Below are 21243 nucleotides of genomic sequence, written 5' to 3'. Positions count from 1 at the left end.
AAGAAAAGAAAGGTTATCAGAGGGGGGATTAGGCAGCCATGGCTGACAAAGGAAGTTAGGGAATGCAGCAAAGCAAAAGAGAAAGCCTATAATGTGGCAAAGAGTAGTGGGAAGTCAGAAGATTGGGAAGGCTACAAAAACAAACAGAGGATAACAAAGAGAGAAATAAGGAAAGAGAGGATCAAATATGAAGGTAGGCTAGCCAGTAACATTAGAAATGATAGTAAAAGTTTCTTTAAATACATTAAAAACAAACGGGAGGCAAAAGTTGACATTGGGCCGCTCCAAAATGACGCTGGTAATTTTGTGATGGGAGACAAGGAAATAGCTGAGAAACTAAATAAGTACTTTGTGTCAGTCTTCACAGTAGAAGACATGAGTAATATCCCAACAATTCCGGAGAGTCAGGGGGCAGAGTTGAATATGGTAGCCATCACAAAGGAGAAAGTGCTAGAGAAACTAAGAGGTCTAAAAATTGATAAATCTCCGGGCCCAGATGGACTACATCCTAGAGTTCTAAAGGAGCTAGCTGAAGAAATAGTGGAGGCGTTAGTTATGATCTTTCAAAAGTCACTGGAGTCAGGGAAAGTCCCAGAGGATTGGGAAATCGCTGTTGTAACCCCCCTGTTCAAGAAGGGAACAAGGAAAAAGATGGAAAATTATAGGCCAATTAGCCTAACCTCGGTTGTTGGCAAGATTCTAGAATCCATTGTTAAGGATGAGATTTCTAAATTCTTGGAAGTGCAGGGTCAGATTAGGACAAGTCAGCATGGATTTAGTAAGGGGAGATTGTGCCTGACAAACCTGTTAGAGTACTTTGAAGATATAACAAATAGGTTAGACCAAGGAGAGCCAATGGATGTTATCTATCTTGACTTCCAAAAGGCCTTTGATAAGGTGCCTCACGGGAGACTGCTGAGTAAAATAAGGGCCCATGGTATTCGAGGCAAGGTACTAACATGGATTGACGATTGGCTGTCAGGCAGAAGGCAGAGAGTTGGGATAAAAGGTTCTTTTTCGGAATGACAACCGGTGACGAGTGGTGTCCCGCAGGGTTCAGTGTTGGGGCCACAGCTGTTCTCTTTATATATTAACGATCTGAATGACGTGACTGGGGGCATTCTGGCTAAGTTTGCCGATGATACAAAGATAGGTGGAGGGGCAGGTAGTATGGAGGAGGTGGGGAGGCTGCAGAAAGATTTAGACAGTTTAGGAGAGTGGTCCAAGAAATGGCTGATGAAATTCAACGTGGGCAAGTGCGAGGTCTTGCACTTTGGAAAAAAGAATAGAGGCATGGACTATTTTCTAAACGGTGACAAAATTCATAATGCTGAAGTGCAAAGGGACTTGGGAGTCCTAGCCCAGGATTCTCTAAAGGTAAACTTGCAGTTTGAGTCCGTAATTAAGAAAGCAAATGCAATGTTGTCATTCATCTCAAGAGGCTTGGGATATAAAAGCAGGGATGTACTTCTGAAGCTTTATAAAGCATTAGTTAGGCCCCATTTAGAATACTGTGAGCAATTTTGGGCCCCACACCTCAGGAAGGACATACTGGCACTGGAGCGGGTCCAGCGGAGATTCACACGGATGATCCCAGGAATGGTAGGCCTAACATACGATGAACGCCTGAGGATCCTGGGATTATATTCATTGGAGTTTAGGAGGTTGAGGGGAGATCTAATAGAAACTTACAAGATAATGAATGGCTTAGATAGGGTGGATGTAGGGAAGTTGTTTCCATTAGCAGGGGAGACTAGGACCCGGGGGCACAGCCTTAGAATAAAAGGGAGTCACTTTAGAACAGAGATGAGGAGAAATTTCTTCAGCCAGAGAGTGGTGGGTCTGTGGAATTCATTGCCACAGAGGGCGGTGGAGGCCAGGACGTTGAGTGTCTTTAAGACAGAAGTTGATAAATTCTTGATTTCTCGAGGAATTAAGGGCTATGGAGAGAGAGCGAGTAAATGGAGTTGAAATCAGCCATGATTGAATGGTGGAGTGGACTCGATGGGCCGAATGGCCTTACTTCCGCTCCTATGTCTTATGGTCTTATATATGTCTTTTTATCTGAATACCAGTTTTTTATCTGAATATATGTTTTTATCTGAATATCTGTGTTTTTACCTGAATGTCTGTGGTTTTTATCTGAATATCTGTATTTTTATCTCAATATCTGTGTTTTTATCTGAATATCTGTATTTTTATCTCAATATCTGTGTTTTTATCTGAATACCTGTCTTTTTACCTGTTTTTGACTGAATTTCTGTTTTGATCTGAATGTCTGTGTTTTTACCTGAACATCTATCTGTGTTTTATCTGAATCTGTCTTATTAACTGAATATCTGTTTTTATCTCAATATCTGTTTTTATCTGAATATCTCTGCTTTTATCTGAATCTGTCTTTTTATCTGAATATGTTTTTATATAAATATCTGTATTTTTATCTGAATATCTGTGTTTTTATCTGAATACCTGTCTTTTTACCTGTGTCTGTGTTTTTGGCTGAAAATCTGTTTTCATCTGAATATCTGCTTTTATTTGAACATCTGTGATTTTAATCTGAATATCCGAGTTTTTATCTGAATATCTGTTTTGATATGAATATTTGTGTTTTTATCTGAATCTGTCTTTTTATCTTAATATCTGTTTTTTTCTGTATATCTCAGCTTTTATCTGTATCTGTCCTTTCATCTGAATATTTGTTTTTATATAAATATATGTATTTTAACTGAATATCTGTGTTTTATCTGAATGTCTGTTTTTTTAATCTGAATATATGTTTTCATCTGAATATCTGAGTTTTAATCTGAATATATGTTTTTTTATCTGAATGACTGTTTTTATGTGAATATCTGTGATTTTATCTGAATATCTGTGTTTTTATTGGAATATCTGTTTTTCTTCTGAATATCTGTTTTTATATAAATATCTGTATTTTTATCTGAATATCAGTGTTTTTATCTGAATGTCTGTTTTTTTCAACTGAATATATGTTTTCATCTGAATATCTGTGTTTTTATCTGAATATCTGTGTTTTTATTGGAATATCTGTGCTTTTATCGGAATTTCTGTGTTTTTATCTAAATATATCTGTTTTGATCAGAATATCTGTTTTTATCTGAATATCATAATACTAGTAATCGCTTATTGTCACAAGTATGCTTTAATGAGGTTACTGTGAAAAGCCCCTAGACACCACATTCCGGTGCCTGTTCGGGAGACCGGTACGGAAATTGAATCAGCACTCCTGGTCTTGGTTCTGCATTACAAGCCAGCTGCTTAGACCTCTGTGCTAAACCAGCCCCTTAGAATATCTGTGTTTTGAACTAAATATCTGTGTTTTTAATTGAATATCTGTGTTTTTATCTGAATAACTGTGTTTTTATCTGAATCTCCGTGTTTTATCTGAATATCAGTGTTTTTATCTGAATATCTGTGCTTTTATCCGAATATCTGAATTTTTATCTGAATATCTGTGATTTTATCTAAATATCTGTTTTTTTATCTGAATATCTGTGTTTTTATCTATATATTTGTTTTTATCTAGATATCTGTCTTTTGATCTGAATATCTGTGTTTTATCTGAATATCTGTGTTTTTATCTGAACATCTGTGTTTTTATCTGAATAGCTGTGTTTTTATCTGAATAACGTTTTTCTCTGAATATCTGTGTTTTTAATCGGAATTTCTGTGGTTTTTTCTGAATATCTGTCTTTTTACCTGAATATCTTTTTGATCCAAACATCTGTGTTTTTAATCTGATAATCTGTGTTTTTATCTGAATATCTGTGTTTTGTCTGAATATCTGTGTTTTCATCTCAATATCTGTGTTTTTACCTGAATATCTGTGTTTTTATCTGAATATCTGTGTTTTACATAAGAACATAAGAACTAGGAACAGGAGTAGGCCATCTGGCCCCTCGAGCCTGCTCCGCCATTTAATGACATCATGGCTGATCTTTGTGGACTCAGCTCCACTCTCCGGCCCGTACACCATATCCCCGAATCCCTTTATTCTTTAGAAAGGCATCTATCTTTTTCTTTAAAACGTTTAAAGAAGGAGCCTCAACTGCTTCACTGGGCAAGGAATTCCAGAGATTCACAACCCTTTGGGTGAAGAAGTTCCTCCTACACTCCGTCCTAAATCTACCTCCCCTTATTTTGAGGCTATGCCCCCTAGTTCTGCTTTCCCCGACCAGTGGAAACAACCTGCCCGCATCTATCCTATCTATTCCCTTCATAATTTTATATGTCACAATAAGATCCCCCCCCGCATCCTTCTAAACTCCAATGAGTACAGTCCCAGTCTACTCAACCTCTCGTCATAATCTAATCCCCTCAACTCTGGGATCAACCTAGTGAATCTCCTCTGCACTCCCTCCAGTGCCAATATGTCTTTTCTCGGGTAAGGAGACCAAAACTGAACACAATACTCCAGATGCGGCCTCACCAACACCCTATACAATTGCAGCATAACCTCACTAGTCTTGAACTCCATCCCTCTAGCAATGAAAGACAAAACTCGATTAGCCTTCTTAATCACCTGCACACCAACCTTTTGCGACTCGTGCACCAGCACACCCAGGTCCCTCTGCACAGCAGCATGTTTTAACATCTTACCGTTTAAATAATAATCCATTCTGCTGTTATTCCTCCCAAAATGGATAGCCTCACACTTGGCAACATTGAATTCCATCTGCCAGACCCTAGCCCATTCACCTAACCTATCCAAATCCTTCTGCAGACTTCCGGTATCCTCTGCACTTTTTGCTTTACCACTCATCTTAGTGTCGTCTGCAAACTTTGACACATTGCACTTGGTCCCCAACTCCAAATCGTCTATGTAAATTGTGAACAACTGCGGGCCCAACACTGATCCTTGAGGGACCCCACTAGTTACAGGTTGCCAACCAGAGAAACACCCATTTATCCCCACTCTCTGGTTTCTGTTAGTTAACCAATCCTCTACCCATGCTACCACTTTACCCTCAATGCCATGCATCTTTAGTTTATGCAGCAACCTTTTGTGTGGCACCTTGTCAAAAGCTTTCTGGAAATCCCGATATACCACATCCATTGGCTCCCCGTTATCTAGTGCACTGGTAACGGCCTCAACAAATTCTACCAAATTAGTCGGACACGACCTACCCTTTGTGAACCCATGCTGCGGCTGCCCAATGGGACAATTTCCCTCCAGGTGCTATTTCCTCCTTAATGATAGATTCCAGCATTTTCCCTACAACCGAAGTTAAGCTTACCGGCCTATAATTACCCGCTTTCTGCCGACCTTTTTTAAACAGTGGTGTCACGTTTGCTACTTTCCAATCCTCTGGGACCACCCCAGAGTCTAGTGAATTTTGATAAAATATCACTAGTGCATTTACAATTTCCCTAGCCATCTCTTTTAACACTCTGGGATGCATCCCATAAGGGCCAGGAGACTTGTCTACCTTTAGCCCCATTAGCTTGCCCAATACTGCCTCCTTAGTGATTACAATAATCTCAAGGTCCTCACCTATCATATCCTTATTTCCATCAGTCACTGGCATGTTATTTGTGTCCTCCACTGTGAAGACTGACCCAGAAAACCTGTTCAGCTCCTCAGCCATTTCCCCGTCTCCTGTTATTAAATTTCCCTTCTCATCTTCCAAAGGACCAATATTTACCTTAGCCACTCTTTTTTGTCTTATATATTTGTAGAACCTTTTACTATCTGCTTTTATGTTCTGAGCCAGTTTACTTTCATAGTCTACCTTACTCTTCTTTATGGCTTTTTTAGTAGCTTTCTGTTGTCCCCTAAAGACTTCCCAGTCCTCTAGTCTCCCACTAATTTTTGCCACTTTGTATGTTTTTTCCTTCAATTTGATACTCTCCCTCACCTCCTTAGATATCCACGGTCGATTTTTCACCTTTCTACCGTCTTTCTTTTTTGTCGGTATGAACCTTTTCTGAACACTGTGAAAGATCGCTCGGAAGGTTCTCCACTGTTCCTCAACTGCTTCACCATGAAGTCTTTGCTCCCAGTCTACCTTAGCTAGTTCTTCTCTCATCCCATTGTAATCGCCTTTGTTTAAGCACAAAACACTAGTGTTTGATTTTACCTTGTCCAACTGTATTTTAAATTCCACCATATTGTGGTCGCTCCTTCCAAGAGAATCCCGAACTATGAGATCATTAATCAATCCTGCCTCATTACACAGGACCTGGGGTGTCATTCTCCGACCCCCCAGCAGGTAGGAGAATGGCCGTTGGCCGCCGTGAATCCCGCCCCCGCCGGTTGCTGAAGTCTCCGAAGGGAGAAAAGTCGGCGGGGCGTTAATGGCGCCGCTGACGTCGGAGAATGGCACAGGTCTGCGCAAGGCAGCCGATTTTCGGCCTGCCGATATTCTCCCTTCCGGATGGGCCGAAGTCCCGTCGACGTGATGACCGTTCACGTCGACGTAAATCAAACCTCCTTTTCATCGGCGTGAACCTGTGCTCCAGGTTCACGCCGACCAGCGTGGAGGTGAGTGACGGCCTGGGGAGTTGGCCGCTGGGCAGGCGATGGCGTGGCCGCAGTCTGAATGTGTGGGGAGAGGTGTGTCTCGGGTTGTGCGTGTGTGTGTGCAGCGGAGGGAGGAGGGGGGTGGTTAGAGTGGGCTGGGCTCCAGGGGAGTGCCGGGAGGGGGGTCCGTGCCGGGGAGGAGGATGGGGGGTCCGTGCCGGGGAGGAGGATGGGGGGGTCCGTGCCGGGGAGGAGGATGGGGGTTCCGTGCCGGGGAGGGGGATGGGGGGTCCGTGCCGGGGAGGAGGATGGAGGGGGGGCCCGTGCCGGGAAGGGGGATGGGGGGGTCCGTGCTGGGGAGGGGGATGGGGGGTCCGTGCCGGGGAGGAGGATGGGGGGGTCCGTGCCGGGGAGGGGGATGGGGGGGGTCCGTGCCGGGGAGGAGGATGGGGGGGTCCGTGCCGGGGAGGGGGATGGGAGGTCCGTGCCGGGGAGGGGGATGGGGGTTCCGTGCCAGGGAGGGGGATGGGGGGTCCGTGCCGGGGAGGAGGTTGGGGGGGTCCATGCTGGGGAGGAGGATGGGGGGGGCCCATGCCGGGGAGGGGGATGGGGGGTCCGTGCCGGGGAGGAGGTTGGGGGGGGTCCGTGCCGGGAAGGGGGATGGGGGGGGTTCGTGCCAGGGAGGGGGATGGGGGGGTCCGTGCCGGGATGGGGGGGGGGGGTCCGTGCCGGGGAGGGGGATGGGGGGGTCCATGCCGGGGAGGGGGAAAGGTGGGGGTCCGTGCCGGGGAGGGGGAAAGGGGAGGGGTCCGTGCCGGGGAGGGGGACGGGGACGGGGGGTCCGTGCCGGGGAGGGGGACGGGGACGGGGGGTCCGTGCCGGGGAGGGGGATGGGGGGTCCGTGCCGGGGAGGGGGATGGGGGGGCAAGTGAGTTGGTCCACCTGGCCAGGTGCCAGCCTCCAACAGTTGGACCCATGCGGTTGGGGGGAAGGAGGGGATATGGGCAACGATGACATGTCGTCCCCCCCCCCCCCAGGCCGTCATGTTTTCCAATCATCCTGCGATGTTGGCCGCCGTGGCGGCAGCCGCTAATGTTCATGTTGCTCTGGATGAGGAGGAGCGTGCCAGAGAGGCGGCGCAGCCTGCCGCAGAGGGTCAGGCGGCAGCCGCCCAGGCTGGAGGGACACCTGATCGACAGGACGAGGAGGGGGAGGAGGACGTCGCGGCCCCATGGCAACGGAGGCACCAGAGGGCGCCCCGTGTGTACCGGCCCCGGCAGTCATACCAGGACCTCACGGACCGGGAATGCAGGAGGAGACTCCGGATGAGGCGGGAAACCGTGGCACACATTTGCCACCTGCTGGCACACCTGTCACCGCGTGGCACTGGCGGGGGACACCCTCTCCCCGTGTCCGTCAAGATTAATGTTGCCCTGAACTTTTATGCAACGGGGTCATTCCAGGCACCGAGTGGGGACCTGTCCGGCATATCGCAGACATCAGTGCATCCGGGCAGTGGCATATAGATGCCCTATATGCCATGGCGCACCGCTACATCCGCTTCCCTGTGGACCGGGCCAGCCAAGATGCCCGGGCGGTGGGCTTCTCTGCCGTGGCCGAGTTCCCCATGGTCCAGGGCGCGATCGATGGGATGCACGTCGCCGTGCGGCCACCTGCAGATAACAGGGCCGTGTTCACCAATAGGAAGGGGACCTATTCGATGAACATACATGATGATCCTGCAAGTCTGCGCCCGTTACCCGGGCAGTGTACACAACTCATACTTGTTGTCGCGGTCATCCATCCCCAGCATGTACGACGGACGCCATCCCCAGCTGAGGGACTGGTTGCTGGGCGACTGGCTACCCATTGCGATCGTGGCTGATGACGCCTGTACGGAGGCCACGTAATGAGGCGGAGAACCGCTACAATGATGCCCATGTAGCGACAAGGGGAGTGATAGAGAGGTGCTTTGGCGTGCTGAAGATGCGTTTCAGGTGCCTGGACCTCTCTGGGGGCGCCCTCCAGTATCGGTCAGATAGGGTCGGCCGCATCATTGTGGTGTGCTGCGTCCTGCACAACATAGCCCAACAGAGGGGCGATGTGCCGCAGGCAGAGGAGGGCGGAGTGGAGGAGCAGCAGGAAGAGGCGCAGTCCTCCCCAGATGAGGGGGATGGGGGCAATGGTCAGGGCAGACGGGCTAGACACAGGCGGGTGGCTGTCCACCGTTACCGGCTGGCCCAGCGGGCACGGGACAGGCTGATAGCCGCCCTCTTCACTGACTAGATGGGTGTGGGAATCGGGTAGTATGGCCACAGACCGCACACCATAGCAACAGCCGACCCCCCACCCACCCAACACCCTCACCCCCCTCCCCAATCCCACCCGCATGCACACCCCCCCCCCCCCCCATTGTCGATCCACCTGCGGCACAACGGCCGGGCTCACACAGTTGCGGGTGGACGCGTGTCTATTGCAGGCCATGGAGGATGATGACAACCCGCCCTGCGGTGAGCTCCTGGCTCCACATCGTTGGACTATGTCTGACCCATGGCCACAGTACCACCATCCAACCGCACCATCCCTGCATGCGGCTGTGACACTGCAGCGCACGGTCCCGTCCTCTGCCCGGGGGGATGTTGATGGTGGCCCAGGGGGAAGGGGGCAGACTCACCTGGGGCTGAAGTAAGACCACCCCTCACACACACACTTGCGCTCAACGTACATGACACCCCCGCACGCTTTGGACAGAGCACAAAGGCAGCTTCTGTAGGTGTAACATTGACTTTAATAACCAAACGAGTTCATGCACGTGCCCTAGCCCCTAAAACTCATCTGTGCCCTGCACCTGTGCCAACTTACTCAGTGTCTAATTGTTTGGCCTTACGGGCCCTTTGACTACGTCTACGTGGTTCCCCAGGCGGTACAGCAGAACTGGAGGTGGACTCCTGTGATTCCTGCCCTCTGACACTGGATCCCTTTGGCGGCCGTTTCCTGGGGCGTCCTGGCCTAGATGGGCCAGACTGCGGCCCGGGCGACTGGGCTGGCGAGCTGCCAGCCTGTCCTGCCCGTTGCCCACCCGATGCACCTGGGATGGAAGGGGGGAGTCCGAGGTGTCGCGGTGTTCCGGGACCTCCCCTACAGGGGGAGCCGGGACGGACCACACCACCTCCTTCTCCCTCGGGGTGCCCGATGGCCCCCAGGCCTCTACATGGGTGGGGGATGCGAACGGACTGGCCATCCGACGCCCCCGACATCTGACGCTGCCAGTCCTGGAGGCCCGTGCTGGTATCGACAGGGGTCTGCAGGTTTGCAGCCATGGAGCCCAGGGGGTTGGCAAACCCTGTCTGTGACAGTGCGACGCCGGCTCGCACATGGCCACTGGCGCCGATGCCCTCAGCGATGGCCTGCAGAGACTGGGCCATGGCCTGCAGAGACTGGGCCATGGCCTGCTGAGACTGGGCCATGGCCTGCTGAGACTGGGCTATGGCCTGCTGAGACTGGGCTATGGTGTTGAGCGCCTCTGCCATCTGGCGCTGGCACTGGCTCATGGCCTCCTGTGAGAGGGCAGCCATGTCCTGGGCCACAGACGCCGCCTGCACGGAAAGCCCCAGGCCTCGCAAACCGTTCCCCATGACTGACACCGTCGCACCCATTGCCTCCACCACGGACGCCAACCGTGCGGTGTCGGCCTGGGTGGCACGCATGACTGGCACCACTTCCAGCTCCTGGACGCGGGTGGACTCCTCCACCTGCGACTGCAGCCGCCGCAAGCCGCCCGTCACCCTCTTCGCTCGTCTCCGGGTCGGTGGTTGCATCGGATCTATGTGTGGGTGTGGAAACTCCAGGAACCCGGGATCCATCTGGGCGGCAGATGTTCACTTGGGCTGGGCTGCCCTCTGACCGCCCAGCCCATCTGCTGCTCCTACCTCCACCTGCTGTACCGGGACGGCTGTGTTGTGCGCACCAGTGAGTGTACCAGACGCCTCATCACTAAAGTGCCCAACCGAGGTGAGTGTTTCTGCGATGGTGGAGGGTGTTGGTGACAGCAGTGGCGTTGTGTCATGCTCTTCGTCCCACTCTGAGTCCATGGCACTTTGGGGTGGGGGTTCGTCTCCACCCATCCACTCTAAGTCACTGTCCGGTATTTCGTCTTCCTGGGTAGTGCTGTCCCGGGTAGGGGCGTCCTGGGTAGTGCTGTCCCGGGTAGGGGTGTCCTGGGTAGTGGTGTCCTGGGTAGTGGTGTCCTGGCTCGGATGTGACGGGGGCCTGTGGCTGCCCTCCTCGTCGCTGGGTGGCACACTCCTGCCTCGTCGCTCCAGCACATGACGGGGGTGTCGTCTCCCTGCTGCTCCAGGTCTCTCCGTCTCCCATGGTGTGCGAGGGGCATCCTGCGGGCATCGCATGCCGGAGGGTCCGGGTCTCTCCGTCTCCCGTGGTGTGTGAGGGGCATCCTGCGGGCATCGCATGCCGGAGGGTCCGGGTCTCTCCGTCTCCCGTGGTGTGCGAGGGGCATCCTGCGGGCATCGCATGCCGGAGGGTCCGGGTATCTCCGTCTCCCGTGGTGTGCGAGGAGCATCCTGCGGGCGTCGCATGCCGGAGGGTCCGGGTCTCTCCGTCTCCCTCTGAGGGGCATCCTGCGGGCGGTCTGCATCTGCGGGGATGGGTGCCTCGACGTTTGCTCCTGCGATACACAATGAAGCATGCATGGTTAGACACGCAGACAGTGATCACGTGATATGGGGGAGGGGGGATATGGGGGAGGGGGGATATGGGGACGGGCTGTCGGTGGCTCACTTGCTAGTACGCCCCCGACCTCTGCATCAGCAACCTCCCGGTCCTCAGGTCCGCCAGCCAGTCCCAGGGCCCTTTCCTCGTGTTCGGTCAGTGGCCTCTCATCAGCGGGGCCTCCTCCAGTCCTCACATGCTCCCTATTGTTGTGTGCGCGCTTCTCCTGTGGCGGGGGGGTGGGTGGGGGTGGTGGCAGCGGTAAAAGGAAACAGTGTTAGGCAGGTATATGAATGCACGCCATCGGTTGCGCGTGCATTGCAGAGGTTAAGGTTAGGGCTGGATTCACTTGGGGATATGGGGAGGGGGGGATATGGGGGAGGGGGGATATGGGGGAGGGGGGATATGGGGCAGAGGGGATATGGGGCAGGGGGGATATGGGGCAGGGGGGATATGGGGCAGGGGGGATATGGGGGAGGGGGGATATGGGGATGGGGGGATATGGGGGAGGGGGGATATGGGGATGGGGGGATATGGGGAGGGGGGATATGGGGATGGGGGGATATGGGGGAGGGGGGATATGGGGGAGGGGGGATATGGGGAGGCTCACCCTGCCTGCTCTGACGAGGTTGTTCACCTTCTTGTGGCACTGGGTGCCTGTCCGTGGTGTCAGGGCCGCAGCGGTGATGGCCTCTGCCACCTCCCTCCACAGACGCCGGCTGTGGCGTGGGGCAACTCTGCGGCCGTGCCCGGGATACAGGGCGTCCCTCCTCTGCTCCACTGCGTCCAGGAGCGCCTCCACATCCTGTGACTGGAACCTCGGGGCTGAGCGGCGGCCAGCCATCCAGTCGGGTGTTCCGGTCGGGTGGGGGGAGCATATCCCCCCCTCCCCCATATCCCCCCTCGCCCATCTGCCTTATGAGCCGTCACGCCGTGACGTATGACGCTGCACGGCGTGAACCACGTGCGCAAGCGCGGATCCCGTCACGTCGCTGCTAGCCCATTTCAGGCCAGAGACTTTTGACCCATTTTTCCGACGTGACGCAAGTCGGATTTGCGCCGTTTTTTGCGCCGATCGGCGGACTTTGCGCCGATAACGGAGAATTTCGCCCCAGATCTAGGACCGCTTGTTCCCTTGTAGGTTCCATTACATACTGTTCCAGGAAATTATCCCGGGCACATTCTATAAACTCCTCCTCAAGGCTGCCTTTACCAACCTGGTTAGACCAATCGATATGCAGATTAAAATCTCCCATGATAACCGCTGTACCATTTATCTGAATATCTGTTTTTTTATCTGAATATATGTTTTTATCTTAATATCTGTGTTTTTACCTGAATATCCGTGGGTTTTTATCTGAATATCTGTGTTTTTATATGAATATCTGTTTTTATCTGAATATCTGGGTTTTTGTCTATATATCTCTGTTTTTATCTAGATATCTGTCTTTTTATCTGAATATCTGAGTTTTTATATGAATAACTAAATATATGTTTTTATCTGAATATCTATGTTTTTATCTGAGTATCTGTTTTTATCACTCTGTATATATCTGTTTTTATCTGGATATCTGTGATTTTATCTGAATGTCTCTATTTTTACCTGAATATCTGTGTTTTTATCTGAAGATCTGTGTTTTTATCTGAATGTCTCTATTTTTACCTGAATTTCTGTGTTTTTTTCTGAATATCTGTGTTTTTACCTGAATATCTTTTTTCTCCAAACATCTGTGTTTTTATCTGATGACCTGTGTTTTTATCTGAATGTGTGTTTTTATCTGAATATCTGTGTTTTTATCTGAATATCTATTTTTATCTGAATATCTGTTTTTATCTGAATCCCTGTGTTTTTATCTGAATATCTGTGTTTTTATCTGAATATCTGTGTTTTTAATCTGATGACCTGTGTTTTTATCTGAATCCCTGTGTTTTTATCTGAATATCTGTGTTTTTATCTGAATCCCTGTGTTTTTATCTGAATATCTTTGTTTTTATCTGAATCCCTGTGTTTTTATCTAAAACGACGTTAGGGAACTGGAGCTGGATGAGCTGGGCAGCACGGTAGCATTGTGGATAGCACAATTGCTTCACAGCTCCAGGGTCCCAGGTTCGATTCCGGCTTGGGTCACTGTCTGTGCGGCGTCTGCACATCCTCCTGTGTGTGCGTGTGTTTACTCCGGGTACTTCGGTTTCCTCCCACAGTCCAAAGATGTGCAGGTTAGGTGGATTGGCCATTCTAAATTGCCCTTAGTGTCCAAAATTGGCCTTTGTGTTGGGTGGGGTTACTGGGTTATGGGGATAGGGTGTTGACCTTGGGTAGGGTGCTCTTTCCAAGAGCTGGTACAGACTCGATGGGCCGCATGGCACTGTAAATTCTATGATAATCTATGAAACTTTGTATCATCCAGGGGGCAGAGGGGGTGATAAGAAGAGTTTCAGGAAGGTAGCCACACCCATGGTACAGGACAAGAATAGCTGGGTTACAGTCAGGGAAGGAAAACGAACGGGCAGACAGTGCAGGGATCCCTCGTGGCATTTCCCCTTCAAAACAAGTATACCGTTTTGGATGCCATTGGGGGGGAATGACCTACCGGGGGAAGGCCCCAGCGGCCAGGTCTCTGGCACTGAGCCTGGCTCTGTGCCTCAGAAGGGAAGGGGGTAGAATAGAAAAGCAATAGTGATAGGAGACTCAATGGTTAGGGGAATGGATAGGAGATTCTGTAGTCGCGCACGAGACTCCCAGAAGGTATGTTGCCTCCCGGGTGCCTGGGCCAGGGATGTCTCGGATCGAGTCTACAGGATTCTTAAGGGGGAGAGGGAGCACCAGAATTGGTGGTGCACATAGGCATCAACGACATAACTAAGAAAACGGATGAGGATCTAAAAAGTGATTTTAGGGAGTTAGGTTGGAAGCTAAAGAGCAGGACAAGCAGAGTAGTGACTACTGCTACTGGTGCCATGTGCAAGTGAGGCAAGGAACAGACAGCGAGTGCAGCTGAACACGTGGCTACAGAGCTGGTGCAGGAGGGAAGGCTTCAGATATGTGGATCATTGGGATATCTTCTGGGAAAGTTGGGACCTGTACATGAAGGACGGATTGCACCTAAACTGGAGGAGCGCCAATATCCTGGGTGGGAGGTTTCCTAGAGCTTTTTGGGAGGGTTTAAACTAGTTTGGCAGGGGGATGGGAACCAGAGCTATGGATCAGAGGATAGGGTAGCTGTCGAACAGGCAGAAATAGTATGCATCAAGTCTATGAGGAAGGATAGACAGTTGATAGGGCAAAGTTGCACTCAGTGGAATGGGTTAAAGTGTGTCTGTTTCAATGCAGGAGTGTCAGGAATAAGGGAGATGACCTTAGAGCATGGATCAGTAATTGGAACTACGATGTTGTGGCCATTTCGGAGACATGGATTTCACAGAGGTAGGAATGGTTGTTAGATGTTCCAGGGTTTAGATGTTTTCAGAAGAATAGGGAGGGAGGTAAATGAGGAGGGGGAGTGGCACTGTTAATTAGGGAGTGCACCACAGCTTCAGAAAAGGAGATAGTTGAGGAGGGTTTGTCTACTGAGTCAGTATGGGTGGAAGTCAGAAACAAGAAAGGAGCAGTCACTTTATTGGGAGTTTTCTATAGACTCCCCAATAGTAGCAGAGAGATAGAGGAACAGATTGGACGGCAGATCTTGGAAAAGTGCAGAAATAACAGAGTTGTTGTCATGTGTGACTTGAACTTCCCTAATATTTTGACTGGAACCTCCTTAGTGCAAATGGTTTGGATGGAGCAGATTTTGTCAGGTGTGTACAGGAAGGATTCCTGACTCAATATGTCGATAGGCCGACTAGGTGGGAGGAACTTGAGATGGTTGGTGCTCGCCAACGAACCAGGCCAGGTGTCAGATGTTTCGGTGGGAGAGCATTTCAGTGACAGTGACCACAACTCCTTGACCTTTACCATAGTCATGGAGAGGCATAGGAACAGACAGTATGGGAAGATATTTAATTGGGGGAGGGGAAATTATACTGCTATTAGACAGGAGCTGAGGAGCATAAGGTGGGAACAATAGTTCTTGGGGACTAGTTCTTGGGGAAATGCACAACAGTAATGTGGGGGTTGTTTAAGAAGCACTTGCTATGGGTGCTAGATAGTTTTGTCCCACTGAGATGAGGAAGGAATGGTACGGTGAAGGAGCCTTGGGTGACAAGAGAAGTGGAGCTTCTAGTCAAGAGGAAGAAGGAAGCTGACGTAAGGTTGAGGAAGCAAGGATCTGACTCGGCTCTAGAGTGTTACAAGTAGCCAGGAAGGAACTCAAAAAGGACTGAGGAGAGCTCGAAGGGGGCATGAAAAAGCCCTGGTGGGAAGGATTAGGGAAAACCCCAAGGCGTTCTGCACTTATGTGTGAAATAAGAGGATGATCAGAGTGAGAGTAGGGCCGATCAGGGATAGTGGAGGGAACTTGTGCCTAGAGTCTGAGGAGATGGGGGAGGCCCTAAATGAATACTTTGTATCAGTATTCACTAGAGAGAGGGACCTTTTTGCTCATGAGAACAGTGTGAACCAGGTTAATAGACTCAAACAGGTTGATATTAAGAAGGAGGATGTGCTGGAAGTTTTGAAAAGCATCAGGATAGATAAATCCCCTGGACTTGAAGGGATATACCCAAGGTTACGTAGTAACGAGAAGTGAGGGAGGAGATTGCTGCGCCATTGGCGATGATCTTTGCATCCTCACTATCCACTGGAGCAGTACTGGATGATTGGAGGGAGGCGAATGTTGTTTCCCTGTTCAAGAAAGGGAATAGGGAAATCCCTGGGAATTACAGACCCATCAGTCTTATGTCTGTGGTGAGCAAAATATTGGAAAGGATTCTGAGAGATAGGATTTATGAATCATAGAATCATAGAATTTACAGTGCAGAAGGAGGCCATTCTGCCCATCGAGTCTTGGAAAGAGCACCCTACCCAAGGCCACACCTCCACCCTACCCCCATAACCCAGTAACCCCACCCACCACTAAGGGAATTTTGGACACGAAGGGCAATTTAGCATGGCCAATCCACTTAACCTGCACATCTTTGGACTGTGGGAGGAAACCGGAGCACCTGGAGTAAACCCACGCACATACGGGGAGAACGTTCAGACTCTGCACAGACAGTGACCCAGCCGGGAATCGAACCTGGGACCTTGCATCTGTGAAGAAATTGTGGTAACCACTGTGCTACCATGCTGCCTAAATGATTATTTAGAAAAACATAGTTTGATTAAAGATAGTCAGCATGGCTTTGTGAGGGGCAGGTCATGCTTTACAAGCCTCATTGAATTCTTTGAGGATGTGACAAGACACATTGATGAAGGTCGGGCAGTGGATGTGGTGTATATGGATTTCAGTAAGGCATTTGATAAGGTTCCCCATGGTAGGCTCATTCAGAAAGTTAGTGGGCATGGGATACAGGGAAATTTGGCTGTCTGGAATTGGCTGGCCGAAAGAAGACAGCGAGTGGTAGTGGATGGAAAATATTCCACCTGGAGGTCGGTGGCCAGTGGTGTCCCGCAAGGATCTGTTCTGGGACCTTTGCTCTTTGTGGTTTTTATAAATGACTATGATGAGGAGTGGAAGGGTGGGTTAGTAAGTTTGCTGATGACTCAAAGGTTGGGGGAGTTGTAGATAGTGTTGAGGCTTGTTGCAGGTTACAACAGGACATTGACAGGATGCAGAGCTAGGCTGAGAAGTGGCAGATGGAGGTGAACCTTGATAAATGCATGGTAGCATGGTGGTTGGCACAATTGCTTCACAACTCCAGGGTCCCAAGTTCGATTCCCGCTTGGGTCACTGTCTGTGTGGAGTCTGCACGTTCGCCCCGTGTGTGCGTGGGTTTCCTCCCACAGTCCAAAGATGTGCAGGTTAAGTGGGTTGGCCATGCTAAATTGCCCTTAGTGTCCAAAATTGCCCGTAGTGTTGGGTGGGGTTACTGGGTTATGGGGATAGGGTGGAAGTGTGTGGTTGGGTAGGGTGCTCTTTCAGAGAGCCGGTGCAGACTCGATGGGCCAAATGGCCTCCTTCTGCACTGTAAATTCTATGATAAATGTGAAGTGATTAATTTTGGAAGGTCGAATTTGAATGCTGAATACAGGGTTAAAGGCAGGATTCTTGGAAGTGTGGAGGAACAGGTGGGTCTGTAATTCCCAGGGATTTCCCTATTCCCTTTCTTGAAGGGAACAAGTGTGGAGGATTCTCCGTGAACCGGCGGGGCGGACCACTCCGGCGCCGAGGAGTGACGTGAACCACTCCGATGTCGGGCCGCCGCGAATCCTCCACACCTTCAGGGGCTAGGCCGGCGCCGGAGTGTTTGCCGCCATGCCAGCCGGCACGGAAGGGCTTTGAACCACGCCAACCAGTGCAGAAGGGCCTCCGCCGGCCGGCACAGGTTGGCACATGCGCGGGAGCGCCAGCGTGTGCTGGCGTCATCCCAGTGCATGCGCAGGGGGGTTCTTCTTCGCACTGGCCATGGTGGAGGTTGACAGTGGCTGTTGGGAGGAAAAGAGTGCCTCCACGGCACAGGCCCGCCCGCGGATCGGTGGATCCTAATATTGTGTCCAGGCCACCGTGGGGGCACTCCCCGGGGCCAGATCCCCCGCACCCCCCCGAGGACTCTGCAAGCCGCCTGTGGAGCCAGTTCCCGCCGGTAAGGACCTGTTGTGATTTACGCCGGTGGGACCGGTCGAAAACGGGCAGCCACTCGGCCCATCGCGCCATCTGCCAACTGCCCCCGATCGGCGTGGCGCGATTCCCGCCCCCGCCAAAACTCTGGCGCTGGAGAATTTGGCAGCCGGCGGGAGCAGGACTCACATCGCCCCCCGCCGATTCTCCGACCAGGTGGGGGGGGTCGGAGAATCCCGCCAGGGACCTTGGGGTCCACATACATAGATTCCTCAAAATTGCCACCCAGGTTGACAGAGTTGTTAAGAAGGCTTATGGTGTGTTGGCTTTCATTAACAGGGGGATTGAGTTTAAGAGCCGTGAGGTTGTGCTGCAGCTTTCTAAAACCCTAGTTCGACCACACTTGGAATCTTGTGTCCAGTTCTGGTCACCTCATTATAGGAAGGGTGTTGATGCTTTGGAGAGGGTACAGAGGAGATTTACCAGGATGCTGCCTGGACTAGGAGGGCACGTCTTATGAAGAAAGGTTGAAGGAGTTAGCGCTTTTCTCAATGGAGCAAAGAAGGCAGAGAGGTGACTTTTTAAAAAAGATTTAGAGTACCCAATTCATTTTTTCCAATTAAGGGGCAATTTAGTGTGGCCAATTCACCTACACTGCACATCTTTGAGTTGTGGAGGAGAAACCCACACAAACACGGGGAGTATGTGCAAACTCCACACGGACAGTGACCCAGAGCCGGGATCGAACCTGGGACCTCGGCGCCGTGAGGCAGCAGTGCTGCCACTGTGCCACTGTACCGCCCGAGAGGTGACTTGATAGAGGTGTACAAGGTGATGAGGGGCATGGATAGAGTTGATAGCCAGAGTCACGAGGGGATATAACTTTAAGGTGATTGGAGGAAGGTATAGGGGAGATGTCAGAGGTAGGTTCTTTACACAGAGAGTGGTGGGTGTGTGGAATGCACTGCCAGCAGAAGAGGTGGAGTCAGAGTTATTAGGAACATTTAAGCGACTCTTAGACAGGCACATGGACAGCAGTAAATTGAAGGGATGTAGGTTAGGTTACTATTAGATTAGGATAAATGGTCGGCACAACATCGTGGGCTGATGGGGCCTGTACTGTGCTGTAGTGTTCTATGTTCTATATCTGTGTTTTTATCTGAATATCTGTGTTTTTATCTGAATATCTGTGTTTTTATGTGGATATCAGTGTTTTCATCTGAATATCAGTGTTTTCATCTGAATGTCTATTTTTATCTGAATATCTGTGTTTTTATCTGAATATCAGTGTTTTTATCTGAATATTTGTGTTTTTATCTGAATAGCTGTGTTTTTACCTGAATATCTGTGTTTTTACCTGAATATCAGTGTTTTTATCTGAATATCTGTGTTTTTATCTGAATATCTGTGTTTTTATCTGAATATCTGTGTTTTTACCTGAATATCAATGTTTTTATCTGAATATCTGTGTTTTTATCTGAATATCTGTGTTTTTATCTGAATATCTGTGTTTTTATCTGAATATCAGTGTTTCTATCTGAATATCCGTGTTTTTATCTGAATATCCGTGTCTGAATATCTGCGTTTATATCTGAATATCTGTGTTTTTACATGAATATGTGTGTTTTTATCTGAATATCTGTGTTTTTATCTGAATGTCTGTGTTTTTCTTCTGAATATCTGTGTTTTTATTTGAATGTGATTTTTTTTCTGAATATCTGTTTTTATCTGAATATGTGTGTTCTGATCTGAATATCTGTGTTTTTGTCTATCTGTGTTTTTTTCTGAATATCTGTGTTTTTATCTGAAGATGTGTTTTTATCTGAATGTGTTTTTTCTGAATATCTGTGTTTTTATCTGAATGTGTATTTTTATCTGAATATGTGTTTTTATCTGAATGTGTATTTTTATCTGAATATCTGTTTTTATCTGAATGTCTGTTTCTCTCTGGGAAGATTTGCACTCCTGGTTCCCACGCTCTCGAATTTTAATGAATTAACGTGGCCCCGCCCACTGTCAGAAGATCCGCCCCTCCCCACGTGGGTTCTGAGCCAATCAGCGGCCGGCTGGGGCAAGGTCCCGGGATGTGATTGGCTGGCGATTTGGTTTACCGAGAGTAAGCGTTCGATTGTCATGGTAACAGCTCCACTCGGCGGTCAAAAACCGCACAAGCGGAGCCGCCGCTTCTCAGAGAATAGCGGCTCCGAAGCGGGAGAGAGCGAGAGTCACCGAGGCCCCGGAGCGGGGGGGGGGGAGCGAGAGTCACCGAGGCCCCGGAGCGGGGGGGGGGGGGGGGGGGGGGAAGCGAGAGTCACCGAGGCCCCGGAGCGGGGGAGCGAGAGTCACCGAAACCCCGGTGGGGGGGGGGAGCGAGAGTCATCGAGGCCCCGGTGCGGGAGAGCCCGGAGCGGGGGAACGAGAGAAAGACCTCGGAGCTGCGACAGGCCCCGCGGAGAGACACCGCGGCCCCGGAGTGTGGAGAGCGAGCGACTCCCGGGCCAAGGGAATATCGGAGACTGGGCTTTGAGCGGAACAGTGAAGCGGCCGGAGGTCGGGGCCGGGCGGCCGGAGCGATGAGCCAGGCCGAGGTGTCCCCGGCCGGCGGGCCGCAGCGGCTGTTCCAGGAGGCGGTGAGACGGGGCAACACCCGGGAGCTGCAGTCGCTGCTGCAGAACATGCCGGACGGTCACCTCAATGTCAACTCGTTCGGGCCGGAGGGTCAGACGGCGCTGCACCAGTCCGTCATCGCCGGTAACCTGGAACTGGTCAAGCTGCTGGTCAAATTCGGCGCTGATATCCGCCTGGCCAACCGGGACGGCTGGAGCGCCCTGCACATCGCCGCTTTCGGCGGACACCAGGACATCGTCCTCTACCTCATCACCAAGGCCAAGTACGGGGCGAGCGGCGGCCGGTGAGCCGCCGGGCTGGACTGGGCCGAGCCGCCGGGCTGGACTGGGCCGAGCCGCCGGGCTGGACTGGGCCGAGCCGCCGGGCTGGACTGGGCCGAGCCGCCGGGCTGGACCTAACTCAGTGGGAGGGAGCGGCCCGGCGGCTGAGGGAGTGCCGGGCGGGACATGGGGAGCAGGCGGCCGCTCTGACACAGACTCTGTCGCTGTTGTTATTTTATCTGCGCTCAGTAATGTAATAATAAACAGTGTCAAACACGCTGCTGGTGTGGGCCTCCAGTCCGGGAAACACTGGGAACAATCTCCCAAATTCTCTCAAACTCCATTTCGTTTCCAACCTCTCAATTGTTCTGGAATTCACGCTCCATTAGAAATACAACTGGTCACTCTGCACAGGGACTGATTCAGAGAGTCCTGCCTGCAGTACCCCCCCCCCCCCCCAAACATCCTCTCCCTCTCTCAGCACTGTCCT

The 21243-nt window shown here is 50.8% G+C and overlaps 1 protein-coding gene across 1 annotated transcript; it reads left to right on the top strand.

Moving 5' to 3' along the window:
- Positions 1-20182: 20182 nt before the first annotated feature.
- On the top strand, positions 20183-21031 carry nrarpa (NOTCH regulated ankyrin repeat protein a). Its single transcript, XM_072488027.1, has one exon. The coding sequence runs from the start codon at positions 20439-20441 to the stop codon at positions 20778-20780; it is 342 nt and encodes a 113-aa protein (XP_072344128.1). The 5' UTR covers positions 20183-20438; the 3' UTR covers positions 20781-21031.
- The last annotated feature ends 212 nt before the right edge of the window (positions 21032-21243 follow it).

Source organism: Scyliorhinus torazame, chromosome 22, assembly GCF_047496885.1.
Source record: "Scyliorhinus torazame isolate Kashiwa2021f chromosome 22, sScyTor2.1, whole genome shotgun sequence".
In the NCBI taxonomy this organism is placed as follows: Eukaryota; Metazoa; Chordata; class Chondrichthyes; order Carcharhiniformes; family Scyliorhinidae; genus Scyliorhinus; species Scyliorhinus torazame.
This window is presented reverse-complemented; position numbering and strand designations above follow the sequence as displayed.

Excerpts from the sequence above, each read along its gene's own strand:
- nrarpa (XM_072488027.1), top strand. The coding sequence starts at position 20,439 with ATGAGCCAGGCCGAGGTGTCCCCGGCCGGCGGGCCGCAGCGGCTGTTC.